Source organism: Trachinotus anak, unplaced genomic scaffold (assembly GCF_046630095.1).
Source record: "Trachinotus anak isolate AG129_WGS33_773 ecotype Australia unplaced genomic scaffold, CSIRO_AGI_Tana_v1 ptg000010l, whole genome shotgun sequence".
NCBI classification, from domain to species: domain Eukaryota; kingdom Metazoa; phylum Chordata; class Actinopteri; order Carangiformes; family Carangidae; genus Trachinotus; species Trachinotus anak.
In genome coordinates, this window is record NW_027273861.1 from 16,289,834 (window position 1) to 16,307,190 (window position 17,357).

The 17,357-nt window shown below is 40.4% G+C and overlaps 1 protein-coding gene and 1 long non-coding RNA gene across 6 annotated transcripts in view; one reads left to right on the forward strand and one right to left on the reverse strand.

The window, feature by feature from the left end:
• Window positions 1-17,357, forward strand: part of ttll7 (tubulin tyrosine ligase-like family, member 7) — a 66,844-nt gene that overhangs the window by 26,134 nt on the left and 23,353 nt on the right. For all 4 annotated transcript variants that reach the window (XM_071487946.1, XM_071487949.1, XM_071487948.1 and 1 more), the window contains exons 10-14: window positions 5,736-5,830; window positions 7,626-7,773; window positions 8,868-8,941; window positions 11,878-12,013; window positions 17,169-17,255. In XM_071487946.1, coding sequence (XP_071344047.1) covers window positions 5,736-5,830; window positions 7,626-7,773; window positions 8,868-8,941; window positions 11,878-12,013; window positions 17,169-17,255 — 540 coding nt within the window. The remainder of the gene's footprint in view (window positions 1-5,735; window positions 5,831-7,625; window positions 7,774-8,867; window positions 8,942-11,877; window positions 12,014-17,168; window positions 17,256-17,357) is intronic.
• The window catches only part of LOC139627224 (uncharacterized), a 145,844-nt gene that overhangs the window by 1,696 nt on the left and 126,791 nt on the right, over window positions 1-17,357 (reverse strand). Inside the window, exons 2-3 of one of the 2 annotated variants that reach the window (XR_011692522.1) lie at window positions 4,847-4,984; window positions 1,323-1,386 (exon numbers count right to left, since the gene is read on the reverse strand). This is a non-coding gene — a long non-coding RNA (uncharacterized lncRNA). The remainder of the gene's footprint in view (window positions 1-1,322; window positions 1,387-4,846; window positions 4,985-17,357) is intronic. The other variant, XR_011692523.1, reaches the window with a different exon arrangement.

Consider the following 17,357-nt stretch of genomic DNA (forward strand, 5'->3'; position numbering starts at 1 on the left):
CTTCTTAATTTTTTTTTTCAATTCTCCCATATCCCCAACACAAATAAACACGTAACGCAAATGAATCACAAATTCTGAAAGTACTGGTAATTTCCTGTGTGGAATAAACAGTGGGTCACACTTATGTAACCTCTCAATTGAAATTCTATTTGATCTGTGTAGAATGAAATGAAAATTTTATGTCCTTATAGCTTTTCATAAAGGTCACCATTTAAAGCATAGCTGTTTTCCCCAGGAGTTTTGGAAGAAGGATTTAGAGGTTATCCTGCCTTTCAGATATTTCCTCAGGAAATTTGAGTGTTTTCTAACCCCTACAACAGCCCAGACGAACATTATTGTGTATTCAGGGTGATTAAGGAGGAATTTACTTGCTACCTGTGCTCTCCAAATAATTTTCATCCCCTCATGATTGAATTTTCTTGGGTGAAAAATGATAGAGGAGAATGCATACAGTTTGATATACTCAATTATCTTTCAGAGTCTATTTTGCCCCCTTCCACCTTTCATTCTCCTTTTGCCTTTGATTAATCTTTGGTACTTAGTGGGATTCATTCTTATTTAAATGTCCATGGATATCGTCCCTAGCTCTGAGGGGGTGTCTTTCTCCTTGTGAACCCTAGGTGGCAGTAGTTACCTACAAGCCACTCTTTGGCTTATAAGAGGTTTATTAAAGAATAATTAGAATGATGTATGGGACTGTCTATCTCTATCCACATCCATTTTCCCCCAACATGACTATTTCATGGAATAAGTATCAAATTAGGAGCGCATGGGCCTCGTATGTGGGGCAGTTGAAAACACACCCCAACATTTAGTCATTTATCATCAGGGATGTATGGCAGTACCAGTCTCTGTGTATGTATGTGTATGTATGTGTGTGTGTGTGTGTGTATGTGTGTGTTTGTGTGTGTGTGTCTGTCTGTCTGTCTGTGTTTGTGTGAACGCATGTGATTGAGAGAGAAGATATATATTGCATGTTTATGAGTGACATATGGAACTGTAGTATATCGTGTGTAAGAGACTGAGAAAGATGATATATATGCTTGCATATTGATGTCTGGCAGTTTCTGACCATACGTTGATATATTATGCATGTTTGTAAGTACTGAAGTGGGAATTAGGTGTGTGTGCGGCTACAATACTATGTACACTCCTACCTTTATTGTGTACCGTCAAGGCACCTTTTGTTTTGTATCTCTGTGTGTCTTCAAAAGAAAAAAACAAACAAAAAAAAAAAAAAACACCACTCTCTGCACCATGCCGGCCAGTCAGTCAGGTGGGTCAGCCTGACTGGTGGCTGAGCTAAGCTTTGGCCCACTTACTCCCAGGACCTTTACCAGCAGCTCAGCATGCTCAGCTTGAGTTTCCCGGTGTCCGACTGGACCACTAAAAATGCCACAAAAAGAACAGAACAGTGATTGATAAGATGGCTGAAACAAGAGAACAACTTAACAGGGCGGCCAGCTGTCTGTCTTTCTGACGCACTGCTACTCATGCTCTCCCTCTCTGCCTCCCTTTCTCATTTCACCATTGTGCGGCAACAAACACTCCATTCTGACAGCGGATGAACTGTGCCGATACCCTCGAGTGTGCGGGGCAGAATGGGGGGCTTGTCAAAGCAGTGGTTGTTTACACTCTGCCAGGAATAATAAGAAGGGGTCGTTTTTCTGAACCGATTAATCACAAGCAGCCGCTGCACTTGTTTGACGAGTATTCCAGACACAGAATAGATGTCGATGGGGGGAAGCAATTTGTTGTTGAAAGAAAGCAGCTGATTGTTCTTGATCCATTACTGTTGCTGTGTTATTAGGGTCGGTGTGATGCAGTAGAGGCCACAAGTGCAAACTGTCTGATGCCCACTACATTTTCAACAATGACTAGGGACTGTAAGGATTTTTTTTTCACTGGGTTTATTCATAATTAAAATGATAACAGTGAATTGTTAGCTGGACTTGGAACTGTCATAACGTAGTATGAAGTGAGACTGAGTGTATTCTTTGTAAGTGAGCAGAATGGCCTGTGGCAATATTAATAATCATGTTGCTGGTAGGGCTTGATTTTCCTGTATGGCCATAACTTACCATACTTACTAACTATCCTCAAGCAATACACTTAGTTCTCACCTGCTCCAGGGGGCAAAATATTATGAGAGTGACCCTGAAGAGAATTTCCTAATTGGAAATTAATAAACTCTATCAAATCAAGACAAGACATCAAGACATGAAAAATGTTCTGCTTGAACTTCTGGCCCTCTGTTTGTACTTAAGGAGCTGCAGTAAAGATCACCAGACAGACTTGTGGTTCACAGACAATTCAAACCAAATGGAAGGGCCCCCCACCACAACCTTTATTTTACAAGTGCCTCCATAAACAATGGCAAGTCACTTTTGCGTCTCAGTCACACACGTCCAGGTGCAGAAAATAAAAGTGTTACATCTCCTGCATACAGTATGTTAATGGGTTACAGCTCACCCTCTGATCTTTGCATGTATAATTGGATGATCAGATGAGGATCAACCTGTCCTGTGAGAAATTACAGACTGATATGTTCTTTTCCTACATGCTCAATCTGCTGTTTGACTGACTGTTATTTGGGCTACATTAATGTGATGCTGATGCTGAACTGAATCAAAGCAAGAGTAAAAAGGAGTTTCTTATCTTTTCATCTGACGCTTTTATTGAATGCGTCTTGGAGCAACTGAGGGCTCCTTTAAGACCCTGCCAGAGTCACTTAAGGAAATCAGAGTGGGGGTTTTGGGAGCCTGCAGGGGTTCATTAGGACCAGACTGGTCCAACTTCCTTTGCCAGAGAGGAAAAGGAGAACACAGAAACACGTAGGAGAGAAATGAATAAGAGAGGTAATGACCAGAAAGTGAGGGCTACCGAGGGGGGGGGGGGGGTGAGTGACCAGACAGAACATGGGGTGAGAGACAGCAAGAAACAGAGTGGGAAGAGAAACTAACCAGGAGGAGAGGAGTGCGACGGGCAGAGAGTTGAAGGAGAGAGACGAAAGCTTGAGGGAGAGCAAAGAATGACAGCGAGAGCTGCAATGCCAGTCTTCTCCCGTGACAGCTTGACACCACAAATCAAACTAAGAAATGAAGACAAGTAACGAGACAACCATCGCCAGGATCACTGCCAGTCTGGCTGTTACCTATAGGCTACGGCGCTCTAAACCCATACTCTTTTCATTGTGGCTGTCATATTGGGGAGTGCTCTAAATGAAAACAGACCTCTTCCCTCCTTTTCTTTTGTAGTGTAGTTTTTTCTTAGGTAAGGTACTGTAGGTCGAAGTGGAGCTCTGTCCTTCTTGGCACACAGAGGGATGTATTGTAGACTTCATTCTATTGAGTGAAAGAGTTGGATAGGGTCTCTGTTCCTTTTTTCCTCTTTGCGCTGGAAGACATTCATCACCTACCCCCGTCCCTCTGATAAATGGTTGCTGTGTAGAAAAACGCACATGTGGGTGCGCGCGCACACACTTACAAAGGCACGTCCATACAAACCCACTTCGTGCTGGTCTGGATTTAGTAGCTCACTTGTGGTATTTGTGGATCTGTCTTTTGAACTAGTTGAAATGACGGCCCAACGGACTCAGAGAAGGTTATACAGATTCTTCAGTTTAACACAGATAGCTACTGATAAGTTTTCTTAAGCTTGTGTGATTTTATTCACCTATGCTCTGCCTCACATAGTTAAATGTGTTTAAGTTCTTATACAGTCATATACACATGCTTTGCAGGTGTTTGGCATTTAGGTGTGTCGCTAAAGGAGTAGCTTTACTGAGTAACTTAGGCCTGTCTAGATTTTTTTTGTTTTGTTTTTTTGCTGCTGACTTATGATCCAAATGTATAATCTTTCATTAGTTACTGTTCTTTTTTGGGCTACCTGCCCCACTGCTGGCAACGTAGTCAACGATGTGGCTCGCTCAGTTTCTGGGAGCCTGGTTGTAATGTAAATATTATCATACAGCGCTGTACCCGAATCTGCCACACAGCAGTAAGCACCATTGTGTCAGGATTAGTAATGGCTACTTCAGAAGAAGGGGGGAGAAAGAGGTTACTGAGAGCTACCCCCGCAACCCTTGAGATGCTTTGCACATCTCTGTAAAGGAGCTTTTGGGTTTTGTTGCTCATTTTCAGCCAAAAATCTGGATTCTTGGTTCCAAAATGTCCTGATGTAGCACAACAATCGGTTTTCTCATTGGCCACTTTCAGCAGTCTTTACCCACGTTCCTGATTGGCAGATAGAATGTGGATCTGTGGATGTGGATGTGCACGCTAAAACCTCTGATTGGTTCAGTGTTGTTCTGTTACTGAAATCACTGTTTGTGATTGGCTGTCATGCTGCTTTGATGTGTTCAACTGTATCCAACTGTTTTTTTTTCTAAAGGAAGATAGGAACAAGACGAATAATGTTTCTGTCACAAATACTCACTCTGACTGCAGATTAATGTTACTGTGAGGACTGAATTTCTAGCTACACTTCCAGAACTATTACTGGAGCAGTGATTTTTATCCATAAAACAGATATGTTCTGGTGTGTGGCTTTTGTCAGGGTTCATAAACCAATTCATGTAGAAATTTTTGGTTCAGTGGGTCAGTGTACTCCTTTCTAGGCAGGATTCTCTTCCTGTGATGACAAAATTCACTGAGGATTTTCACATGCACTTACTTATAGTCATCCAACAAATATACCATTAGTAAAGGTTATTAATGTCAATCAAATTATTTCAAAAGGAGACACTCATACTATTGTTCCCACATAAAAAAGAAAATAGGCAGTTTGAGCAATTGAACTATTTTAGCAGGTGACCTGACTTATCTCAACAATCAAGGTTAATCACCCTTTAGATTGCATTGTCATTTGAAGTCACCACATATGAAGACATTGTTCCAATCGCAGTTGCCAGTTCATTCACTCTTCCACTGCTCTTCTCTCCATTTGCCGGTCCTGTTGTCTTGCACAACACACTCTTTCTCACCTTGGGAGAGAGACAGAGGGAAAATGACAAAGAGCATATGCGAAGAATTGATTTGTTGTGTCAGGTATAAAAACTGATATCTGAATATCTTACACCGGTGCTGGAAATGACTCTGTGGAGAAAGGTAAGATGTTCTTGAATTTTTCCCTGGGTGATTTCGACTTTTGTGCCTCATATCACAGGTGGCTTATTCTGTTCTTGCTCAGTTGACTTGTCTGAGCGCTCTTGATTGTACATGATGGCACTGAACTGAGCAGTGGTAATTTTCTGATGCTCACAAAGAGATTATTGTGGGTATGAATAGGTTTTCCATTGTCAGGCTGTGTTTGGCATATGTTACAGTCATGGACTGCTTGCTATGGTTGGCAGAAAAGGGCAGGGTCACTTATCTGATGACAGTGTACCCTACACAGTCTGTTTGTATGCATGCACTCATACAGAGATACATAGAAAGTTATTCATGCACAGATATACACACATCAATGTCAGACAGGATTTATGCCCAGGCAAAGGCTAAGAATTCCAAAGTGTCCTTCAGTGTAAAAACATAACAACAACCTTTCCATCTTTCTCCCATTGTCTCTCCTTCTTGTGCGAACAGATCACTTTTTTCCAAAAATGCCCTAAATCCACTCCTGCGATTGTATAGCATTTCTCTCTGCTGAACTGAGAAGAAAGAAAAAAATAAATAAGACGAAGTAGAAACTGCCCCCCCCGAATATTCTTTGAATGTTTCTCTCTTCTCCGGCAGATCAATCGAGCTCCGAGCTTTGGGACCGATCAGAAGATTGATTACGACGTGAAGAAAGGGGTGCTGCTCAATGCTCTCAAGCTCCTCAACATTAGGTACTGTTCTCCACAGCAGTCACACACACACATGCATGTACATGCAGATAGACACACATGAATTGCATTTGTTAGGTTTCATGTGCTGAGGCAGTCAACGCTTACATGAAACTTTATTCTACAGGGCTCTGAATGTTTAAAGATTTCAGTCGATTCTTTCAGTTTGGCAACCTTGAAAACTTGGGAATTATTTTGATACACAGCGCAACTCAGTCTTATTCTTGTTTGATTTCAAACTGATGACACAGTAGTGTTATTAGTTTGAAATCAACAGGAGGTTTGAGCTTTGGACAGAAAAAAACTGCTGTCCTTGTAAATTTGTGTGTTGGTGTTGTTTTAGTGGCTACAAAGACAGATAATGGCCAAGGTACAATGCTATGCCTTGATTGGGTGCTTTGTGCGCCCTTCAATCAGACATGCAGTGTGTATATCTGCGTTTGAATTTCTTTTCACCTGTAAGTTATGCTATCTGTGGCTTTGAGTCATTTGTTTACCCTGCTCTGTATCTGTATATAAGCTTCCGGAGTTTCTCTTTTACTTTGCTTTACGGGTGTATTTGTTTGCCTGTTTACATTACGCATACTTTCATTCTTGCTGTATAATGTATGTATGAGTGTATGTGTGTGCTTGCTTGCTGGCATGCTTTTCTGTCCCCTGGCTACAGTGAGTCTGTCCACTGATTGATCATCATACAGCAGACCTCTGGATCTCTGCTCTCTTTTTCTCTTTCTCTCTCTGTGCTTGTCCTCCTCTTACTGCTCTAAATATAGTCTCAACTCTACTAGTCTCTCTCTCTCTCTCACACACACACAAACAATGGATGAATTACACGCAGCACCATAGATCTAGTTTGTCCAAGTGTGGTGCAGCCATCCCACATAAAAACTCCCTCCATCCTCCTGCCCAGCTTCAGTCGGCACAAACAAATCTCTTATCAAAATGATTTGTTTTGTGGCTGATGTTTGCTGTGTTCCCACAGATTAAAAGGGGAGATTTGATTATTTCATGACAAATAAATCGCAGGAGGCCTTGAAAGGCGGCGGAGAGCTTTTTCCAATGGACAAACTGCTTATGTTCATGCTGGAGTGAATGAGGGCTTTGTTCTACCTCGCTCACTTTTTCCTTATATAGTAATGGCTTTGCTTCCCAAAAGGGAGGGGTTGGTGGTGTGTAGAGGTAGGGACGGCTCACAACTCTGTTCGCCACGCCAACTGTATCAACGTGGGATCAATTCAGACCCGGCTGGGCATGGACATTGATAAACCTCAGCCCCCAACAGCACTCAATATCCAATTTAAAGGGCCAGCGATTGACTAAAATGAATTGCCCTTTCTCCAGACTGCAATAGCCCACTTGTTCAGAATTAGCTGTCTGGTACTGTTCATCTTGGGGTTGTCGGTTTATTTGTGTCTCTGCTCCATCTTTATCTTTGTATTGTTAAATGCTTTGTGAGCGCTTTACCACCACAGTGATGTAATGATCAAATTGCAAATGCAGGTCAGTCCATCAGTTAGGTATGAGACCTACATGCTGTCAAACTTTATCATAGTTTACTGCTTTAATGAAAACCTTTTTTTCTGAGCATAATGTCTGTTCTGTAATGAGCAGTAACAAGTGTTACAATATTCTACAAAACTATCTGCATGCAGAAAAATCTGTGGCAGAAAACAAAGATGTGAAGTATAATTGGAAAACTAGAAAAGTTGTCAGAGCTCCAGTGAGAAGAGTCTGAACCCATTCCTTATGTTTTAACTATGCATTGTGTTGACTCTATTTTTATTTTATGTTGACCCAGGGCCAGTGATAAGAAACGCAACCTGGCCCAGCAAAAGGCAGAGGCTCAGAGACGGCTCTATGGACACGGCTCCATGAAGAAACTCTCTGCTGCTTCCTCAGACTGGGAGAAACAACGTCAGACACTGGAGAGAAGGAGAGAAGAGCTGGTAATGCACAAACAAATTAATAATAACATGTAATAAATGTTTTGTTTAAACATTTTAAAATATCTGCTGCTTCACATTTGTACAGTTACACATACTCCCATCTGGGATATGCCAACTAAAACCATAATTCCTTCTGCTGGCTACTAAGCAGCTGCAGTGGAGCACCTGGGAGACTAAGCACCTGTACATAATGGTGCACCCAGACTTTCGAAACCAGGAGACTGAAACAATGGCTGTGCAGTCATGGGCCTCAATCATTAGTCATGGGAAACCTTTTAAGACCTCACCAATATGAGAACAAACACTGGCTTTGAATCAGCACTTCAGGGACAGATGCTTGTCAGAGATGTTTTTAGGGATATTAACAGAGACATTTAGTAAATACATCAAAAAAACAAAAAACAAAACCCAAGACAAAACGTTACAAACGAAATTGTTTCATCAGAACTGAAACAAAACAAACTAAAACAAGAAGAAAAGCCTGAGCAGAAACTTAGTACTTCTGACTCTATCTCAAAAGAGTCAGAGCTCTCTTAGACAAGCCTACCATTTATTTATTTTCTGTTTGAAATGAAGGAGTCGGGGAGGCTTTTCTCATCTATACGAGGAAAAGTGGCAGCTACTAGTGCTTTACGCCTTCCACCCTCTTTGATTAGCCTTTTGATCAGACACAGCAGTAATCAGTGGGAATAAGGAAAGATGGCGCTGAGGCACTTTTTTAAAAAGGGCACTACCTCATCTTTGAGTGCTGTTATGGCTCAAGTGTGAGACCTAGTTCAGGCACATATCATTCAGTTCTCAATGATACTGCCGTGCCAGTAGTGGAGTTATGCCCTCCTCTCTGCCTTATATGCCAAATTGGCCAACTGAGCTCTACAATTATACCTTTGTAACACATTAATGAAAGAGTAGATGGTAAAAGCACCTCTAAGTTATAAGTCACTGATGGGTTAGACAGCTTTTTTAAATTTTTCTCCACTCTTGCCTTCTTGTTTTTAATGCTTTGTTGTTTCTCTGTTTCTAATAGAAGATAAGGTAAGAGTGGCAGTGACTTTCACCTAAAAGATTTTCCTTTGGTTTTCTCTTATTTGTAGAAAGAGCGACTGGCACAGGTCCGCAAACAGATCTCCAGGGAGGAGCATGAAAAGCTACATCTGGGGAACTACAGGTAAGAAAGTGCTCTCACTCAAGAAACTCTACCCACTATACTTGTGCCAGCCTCTCTTACATTTATGAGGTCATCTGCAGAGCGCCAGGCTCTCAGGAGAATAAATAATGTTGCTGCAGAAAACAACAAACAACAGAGAACATGCAATGTTTGGGGGACAGATGAATTAAGACACTTGCTATGCATAACCTTTTCAGCATTTCAGAAATTCAAATTAGCATTTATACTTTGTTTGACATCTGCAAGCCATACTCCAGCTCCTCTTTCCCCATCACCTCTATTCTTTTCTCCTCTAACTCTAGCTGAGATTTTGGGGGACATCAAGTGTGTCAATTGTTAATACTCACCTCACAGACGGAGCAGATCTACCTTACAGCATGACTCAGCAACACCAAGTTCTGATTTGCCACTTGTCCCATGTAAATTGTTAATGTTCCTTCACTTCTTCAGTTTCTCTTCCTGCCTCAGTGTCTTTATCTCACATGTACACACATATACATTTCCAGGTCTTGATTTTCTCTCTCTTTCTCTCAATCTCTTGCACATACACAAGCATATACACACAAAAACACACAGACAGACCTTCTTGCTGTCTCCCCAAGTCTAAGTGACTTCTTGAGTCATCACTTGACTGAATGGGTAGTCAGAATACTAATCCCAGGCTGCATGAAGTGCTGTCACCTCCTTCCTCTTTTCCGACAGGCAGCCAGACAGTCAATCAGACAGGCTGAGGTCTGTCTGGAGCACCCCTAATAAAGACCTCTTAGCATTCAAATGGTGTCCCGGCGCAGCACTGGAGTCTGATTAACACACCGCTTCTCATTAGATGAGTTCGGGTAATGAACTTACTTACATTCGGCTATTAGATGAACCTTGCATCAGGTACTGACAAGCCAGGACCCCGTGGCATCAGAGCCAGCTAGTTTGTTGCCATTGTTGCTGTTCATCTAACATGATTTAAGCCCTTGGAACCAGAAGTATTGAGAGACACTGTTGATGTGAATGGAATAGGAATATTAAATTTGCTTCTAGATCAAACGGAAACATATGGGTGACAATAAGCCTCAGCATGAACATTTTATTTAAAAAAATATTTTAGCGTTACCCTCAAATAAAATGCCCATATGTTCTGAGATGGATGGTGCCAGGAAGAGGGAGCAGTTAACACCCACTATTAAAGTGTTGACCCTATGCTTTCTAGTAAAGTGATTTATGTTTCTCTTTGAGGATTGACAAGTTCTGGCTCTTTTCATATATTATCATTTCAATTCAGTTTATCTGGCAGTTATTAAGAGACTTTTTAGATTGTATGTCAAGAGGAAGAAACGGATGTCGTCCATGTAACTTTAGGATAGTAAAAAAAAAGTATGGCAGTTAAAAAATCCCATATAGGATGGTGCCAAGGAAAGGAGCTAAAGTTCATCTCAGGTCTCTCAACATTCTGTGGCTGCTTGATTTGAACTGCAGTAACTAAAGTAATTCATAAAATTGGGTCAACTTCTCAACAATATGGAAATCATGTACCCAGAACAGCCTCCCTGCATAAAGTTGTTAAATGGCAGATGGGTGTTGTATAAGTTTTAATGTTGAAACTGTGTAACGTTAAACTCTACTTGGCATTGCACTTTCAGTAAAATCTACAACTCAGATGCTGATTTGTGTGAATAGCTTTGTAGTAAATATTTACAAAAATCTGCCTGTCTTCTTGCCATGGTAGAAAATTTCCTGCTGCTGCATAAATATTACATCCACCTTTTTATCTTCGTGTTTTTTATAAAGTGTCAGTGGCCTTTTATAACTTCCTGTTAATTCAAAAAGCCAACTCAGGAGGGGTTTGGCTCTAAATAAGTCTGTGCAGAAGCCAAACTATTCCCTGCATTTAGACGCCACACAGGCCAAAGCTTATTTTGATTATAACACTGTCATGTTTTGATTTGATGGCTACAGCGGTGACTTGGGGGGACTTTGGAAATGTATTATGAGGATAACCAGGCAGAGGTTTATACATTTTCCTAATCCCCTCAGGCCTAAGATAAACACTGAGCGCTGTTAGTTTAGTCTTCAGGGCACAAAACTATGTGGAACGTGTGAACAGGCACATTACTGAAGAGTGCAACATACAGGAAAGCTGGTGCACATCTCAGGGAGGACATTATGTGTGGGGAAAGCAGATATACATTAATGCATTACACCATGTGAAGAGAGAGACTGAAGTTTGTACAGTTTCTTAAGTCAACGTCTCCATTAATAGTTCTTTCTGTCTGTCTTTTCTCTTTGCTTCATCCTCCTTCATTCTTGTACCTTGATCCTGCAACTCACATTTGTTTTCTCCACATCACTTCACACCTGCAATTGAAATGCTTATAATTCTCTCTGTCTGTGTTTTCCCTCCTGCTTGATTTTTTTCTGTCCATCCACCACTCTCACCTGCTGTGCCTTGACCTCTCTTTGTGCCTCACTCCATCCATCCCTCCTTTTTCTTTCATGAATTTCTTCCTCTTTCCATCTTTGCATCCATGTTCTCTTTCTTCCTGGCTCATTTTCTTCACCTCTCTATCTCTTTACCCACCCTCTTTCTCCCCTCTTTTCTTGCCCTTTTCCTTTTTTATTTATCTTTTCTTTTTATCTGTCACGGCTCCCTGCCTCCCAATTCTGTCACTACTCCTTCTCTCAACTTCTCTCCCTCTTGCCAAATCCCAATCCCTCTCTTCTCTTTCTCTCACTCTATTCTGTCACTCTCACTCTCTTTGGGACTGTGACCCCAAACCCTATTTTCTCCTTTCCTTTTTCTCTATTTCGTCATTTCCTCTCTTTCACTTTTCATCTCGTTTTTTCTCTTCATTGATGACCCTCATTCTTTGCCTTTTCTTTTTCCCTCTTTCCACACTCCTACCTTACTCTCTTTGCTTTTCTCTTTGTGTCTCTGCGGCCTACAGACGTATTTACCCCCCAGACGACAAGCTGCTGTTGGAGAAGTATGAAAGCCTGCTCTCGGCCGCCTTTCAGACCTTCCTCGCTGGGCGAGCTGCCTCACTTCAAAAGGAAATGAATAATCCTCTGAAACGAATGAAGGCACGTACAGACTGTCACGCACACACAGCAACACACACATACATCACAGAAACCTGCAGAGACCCATACACAAACATATACACACAATATACAGACACTTGTGGACAAGCACATGCCAAAGAAAAGAAACACACACGCATTTCTATTAAGATTCTGCCCACACACACAAAAAAGGATGTGCAAATAATGTGGAAAGTGTGCCGCAGTCCTTCTATTTGTTAGAACTTCTGACAGAATGTCCTTCTTCTGCTCTCTATCTGTCTCACTTCCCCACTGTCACTCACTCTGTCTCTCCACAGATACATGAGCTTTTAAAAACAAATCAGATTCCACACAACAATGTCATTTTTGTTTCTTTCCAGTTCAGTAAAGTTCCTTACTGAGCAGTGTCTTCAGTTTCCCTTGTCCTCTTTCCGTATCTTCCTGTCTTTCTGTCAGTTAGTTGTGAATAAGTTTATTACCATGGCTGCTGACACATTGGAATTTGCCATCCTACTTTATTGTTCTTCAATAAAGATTCATGGTACATGCTTGAACACACATAATACATATTCACATGCACTCATAAACTTGTGTGACCATGCATTGAGCAATGTGTTTGTACAATAGTTACAGTTAGGTCTTTGAAGGGAAAGGTACGAACCAGGAGAGAGGATAAGCAATGTTTCACAAAGTAAAAGATGGTGAGACTCTGATAGAGATAGTTGTTTTGTCACATTGTTTTTTGTAAAATATTTTATCAAGTATTGCGACAGACTTCTGTTATAAATATGCTGTAGGAAACACGAGATGAGTAGAGTACAATTTTCTATTTTCAATTCTGTTTATGTATTTGGAGAGACAAATCAATGAAACAAAAGACACAGAGGAAGGCATTATCGGATATTTAAACAATGCAGGAAAGAAGCATTCATGGGTAGGGAAGATGCGGATGGAGTAAGAAACAAACCTGCCTAAACAGCCTATAGCCCTTTGCAGTTTGTTTTCCAGAAAGTTATTGTGTGTCCTTTCAAAAGTGGAATCTCTGCAGTGCATTTTTACAGAGATGTCAATCATAGAGTCGAAACACTAGACTGAAGTAAGTTTAATTTAGTTAACACACAGAGATGTGGATCTTGTTCAAAGAAGGAAGGGAGGGAGATAATAGGAATAAAGGCAAGCTGTAGAGTTTGCTATCTAATAACATGATCATGAGTGACAACTGGACTGTCCGTATTATTAAGGGACAGAGATCCTAATCTTGGCCATTTATGATAAAGAAGGGATGTTCCTGAATTTGAATGTGATATTCATCAGACCATAAATAATGCAGTTTATGCAGCTATTTTCTTCACATTTTTTAAAATTACATATAGATTTTCAAGCCAATCTGTTGTCAAGAATAAGACATGATTTGAGTTACCTTTCTTGAAAGACTTCAAATGCATTTGTTTGTGCTCTTCAGCCTTGCTTCTGTTTAGTTGCTCTCATTGTTGCTGACTGCACACAATGGCAGTGGAAACACAAAATCAGCTTATTTATAACCTGCATGATTTGCAGCATACGTACTTAAATAGTGTAATTACTTTGTTCAAGTTGCCTGTTTAAATTGCTTTGCTGGACTTGCTGCATTAAAACATAAACTGAACAAGTTGTATCTACTTTTAGCTAGTACATTAAAACCAGTGGATACTTATGGGCAGAGATAGATGTCTTTGATTGGACAGAGAATTCTTGACAAACCATTACTCAATCCTAGCCATCTCTAATCTTAACCCAAACATGACCATCTTAAACTTTGTAACTAAACCACATCAGTGACAGTGCTTTGGCTCATAACCCTGGTGGGCACCATAATTCATCATCTGACGTGCATTGCTTGTTAGGTTAGTTTTTGCTGTTGCAAGGGGTTAATTTGGCGGTGTGCCATCAACATATCTGTCAAATCTGACCGACATTGCACCCGCAAGACTCATGTTTGCTGCCTTTGTGGGCTTCTCATGGCCATGAATTGATAAATATCATGGATTGTCACACTATCCAAGAAAAGAAAGTGTGTGTTGTAATCCTAGTGATAGCATGCTGATACTTTGCAGAGCGCCCTTCATGGCTTTATTTGCTGCGTAGACAACGCAGCCACAGGTTACACTGGTTTCTACAGGGTTTGCATCACCTTTCTCCTCACTGACTTTACAGTTAGGTTGACAGGTATGCATCATGTTGTTAAAGCTGTTGGTAGCTATATATGTTTTCCTGCTTGATCATCTGATATCCTCCCATTCCACCATTTTTCTAACATCATCAATAAAGCTAAACTAAAGCTAACTGGGCTCACCTCACCACACTTTGAAAGTGGTTTGCAATAACTTCAAATGCACATTAAACAAGAATATTAGGAATCATTTAGGCTCCTTTGTTTATAGTTTTTGGAAAGTTTCAACAGAAAAATACATTCTTTATATTCTGGTTTAAAAAGAACAGATAATTTTAAATTGACTTTATGTTCAGCTCGATTTTATGTTTCCCAAATCCAAAAAATGCTTTTTCCTACTGCAAGAAACATCCAGTTCACAGGGTCTCACTGGTGGAGGCATCTCAGCAATAACTTTCAGTAAGAGAAAGTAAAATTAAAAACTGTGGAGAAAACCCAACGTGCTGTCGCTGAACAACAGGCAGACTTATAAACACAGTGTTACTGATGCAAAGCTCCTCCACTTAGTATCATTCAATCAATCATGCAGTTGAACCTGCCCCTTCAGTCAAACCAGCGCCACCTCCAGCTTAAAAAAAAAAAGTAACCACATCAGCAGTTTAGAACTACAGTTTTGCAGATGTGGCCCATTTACAGGCAACCAAAATAATAGCTCCTGCAATTGTACAGTGGCCCACTGAGTGTCAGAAGTGCATTTTTACAGCTGCTGTTGGTTATTTAAGATTTTTTTTTTTAAATTGGAACATATTTTCTGCTGAACAATGGGAGCAGAAGTAGGGCTGAACAATGAATCGCAATATTAAAGAAATTGCAATATGGCCAAGTGCGATATCCAAACTGCAGGATCTGCAATTTTTTTTGATAAAAGGTAAAATGTGTCACAACATACCATAAATGAGACATTGTGGTACTAGAGAGACACCCCGGCCTACAAATAATATTCTGCTGATGTAAAGAAACATGCTTGTTTGGTACAGACTTGAGCAAAAATCACATCAACATTTTTATAATTTTCTTTTAATGAAAATTAAATTAAAAAAATTACCACTCCTACTAAAATCGTGACTCATATTGCAATCACAATATCTGTAAAATATGATTTATTTATTTATTTATTTTTGCATATCATTTAGCCCTAAGTGGAGGTGCCATTGTCTATCCACTATCTATCATGGAATAAGCCCAGTTTTACCCTCTGAAGTTTTATGCTGGCTCAGGGCCTTTTTTTTCCACCATGGAGGTAATACATTCCTGACCAGTGAAAAGTGTCTTCTGACTACATTACCACAGAAATGCACAAGACAGCATCATCTGTCAAACAGCCAAGAAATATGGAGACAGAGAATGTCACGGTAGAAGCTGCCAACAATAGAAAAAATATATTTTTGACAAAAATTGATTAAAAAAAAAGAAAAAAAGCTTCTACGTAAGACTTGTGGACAGGACTACACAGACAGGACTCTTGGTCCTCTTGTGCCAAAAAAGTTTGAACAACATACCTTATGAGCTGACATGCAGAGATCATTGTGACAGTGCAGCTAGTGATTGCTCAAGAAGAGAAAATAAATAGCTTTCAGATCATTTGTGATTTCTGTATGTGTCAAGTTCAGTTTTCTCCCATGCTTTAAAACTCATCAAAAAATCCATATAATCTGCTTTGGTGCAATTTAACAAGGTAATAGGCCTCCACTGGTTTTAAAACCACTGTGGGTGGTGAAGCTTTCACCTTATGAACAATTATTAAGATGCCAGACTTTTACTACTGTAAAAATGCAGTGCTACAATAAGTACTGTTTTCTTACAGTTTTTAATTATCAAGGTAAATAAACATAATATTTTCTAATTTTGCTGTTAGCTCCTCAGGAACACTTATGAAACTCATTTAGTGCATAATATGTTACAGCATCCCATTTTAATGAATGAATGACTGATTTCTTTTTCTTCTCTCAAGGCCTCTTTAACCACAGCAGCTGCAATCTTCCAGAAAAATACTGCAGTAAACGGCTAGCATACTCATTTTGAACACAGTCCACATTCCATAATTTTGTAATGATGAAATACTTAAATATCCAAATGATCTGATACACATGACTCGGTGATGACCTGTCTACTCTCCTTATGTTTTTTTAATTTCTTTTACTGACTATTTTAAATAATGAGGTCTTTATGGAAACTTAACACATCTATATCATCTCAACTGTGTTATCAGGCTAGTCACATAAGCACACAATATAATGAGGTATATATAAAACAAAAAGGCACGTGACAGAAAGGTTTAGTTTAGAAAAAAGCAAGAGCTCATAAAAATGTGTCAGAGTCCATGGATGCATACTTTAATACTAAAGAACAAATGCCACTGTACGCATATGTTCATGCACACACACACACACACACACACACACACACACACACACAAAGACAGAGAGCCAGGGGCACACTGACCTTTTCATGGACCCCAGAAAGCAGCTTGATGGCTAATCGGTGAAAAAACAATCACTTTTCATCTGTATTTGAGCGGCAAGCGGGAGCTTTTTATGTCCCAGCCGTGAAGCAACATTAATCACCTTTGCCTGCATTTTTGCTACAGCCAAATGGCCAAGGCCCCAGCATATTGGCGATGGCGGTTTCCAAATTCAGCCTCTATGAGCGCTGCCAAAAAGCAATGCATGTTCAGCCAGGGCCTTTTTTCTAACCCCCCAGATAAGGCACACAGGCCTGTGAGGTTAAACTTTTTCATCCCTCCCCTTTTTTTTAATAACTGAAGTTCCTTGGTTCCTCACACCTCATTTTAACTTCAAAGTAATTAGAGGCAAGAAGCATCAAATAATTTTAATCATTCTTTATCAGTGTATCATCTGTCTCACTACCCTGTTACTCTTTGCTTCATACCGTACTTTCCTTATGTAACCAAAAACCAACACCATGTTCTCATCTGCCTGGTTTTTTGTATGTGTTGGTGTGTAGGAGGAGGACATCTTGGACCTACTGGAGCAATGTGAACTGGATGACGAGAAGCTGATGGGCAAATCCTCCAGGCAACGAGGCCCTAAGGTAGGTGAGAGTGAGAGAGAGAGGTAGGGAGATGCAGAAACGAGAGGAGGGAGACAGGAAGGAGACTAGGGACCACATGCCTCATGGGACCTAAGAAAAAGT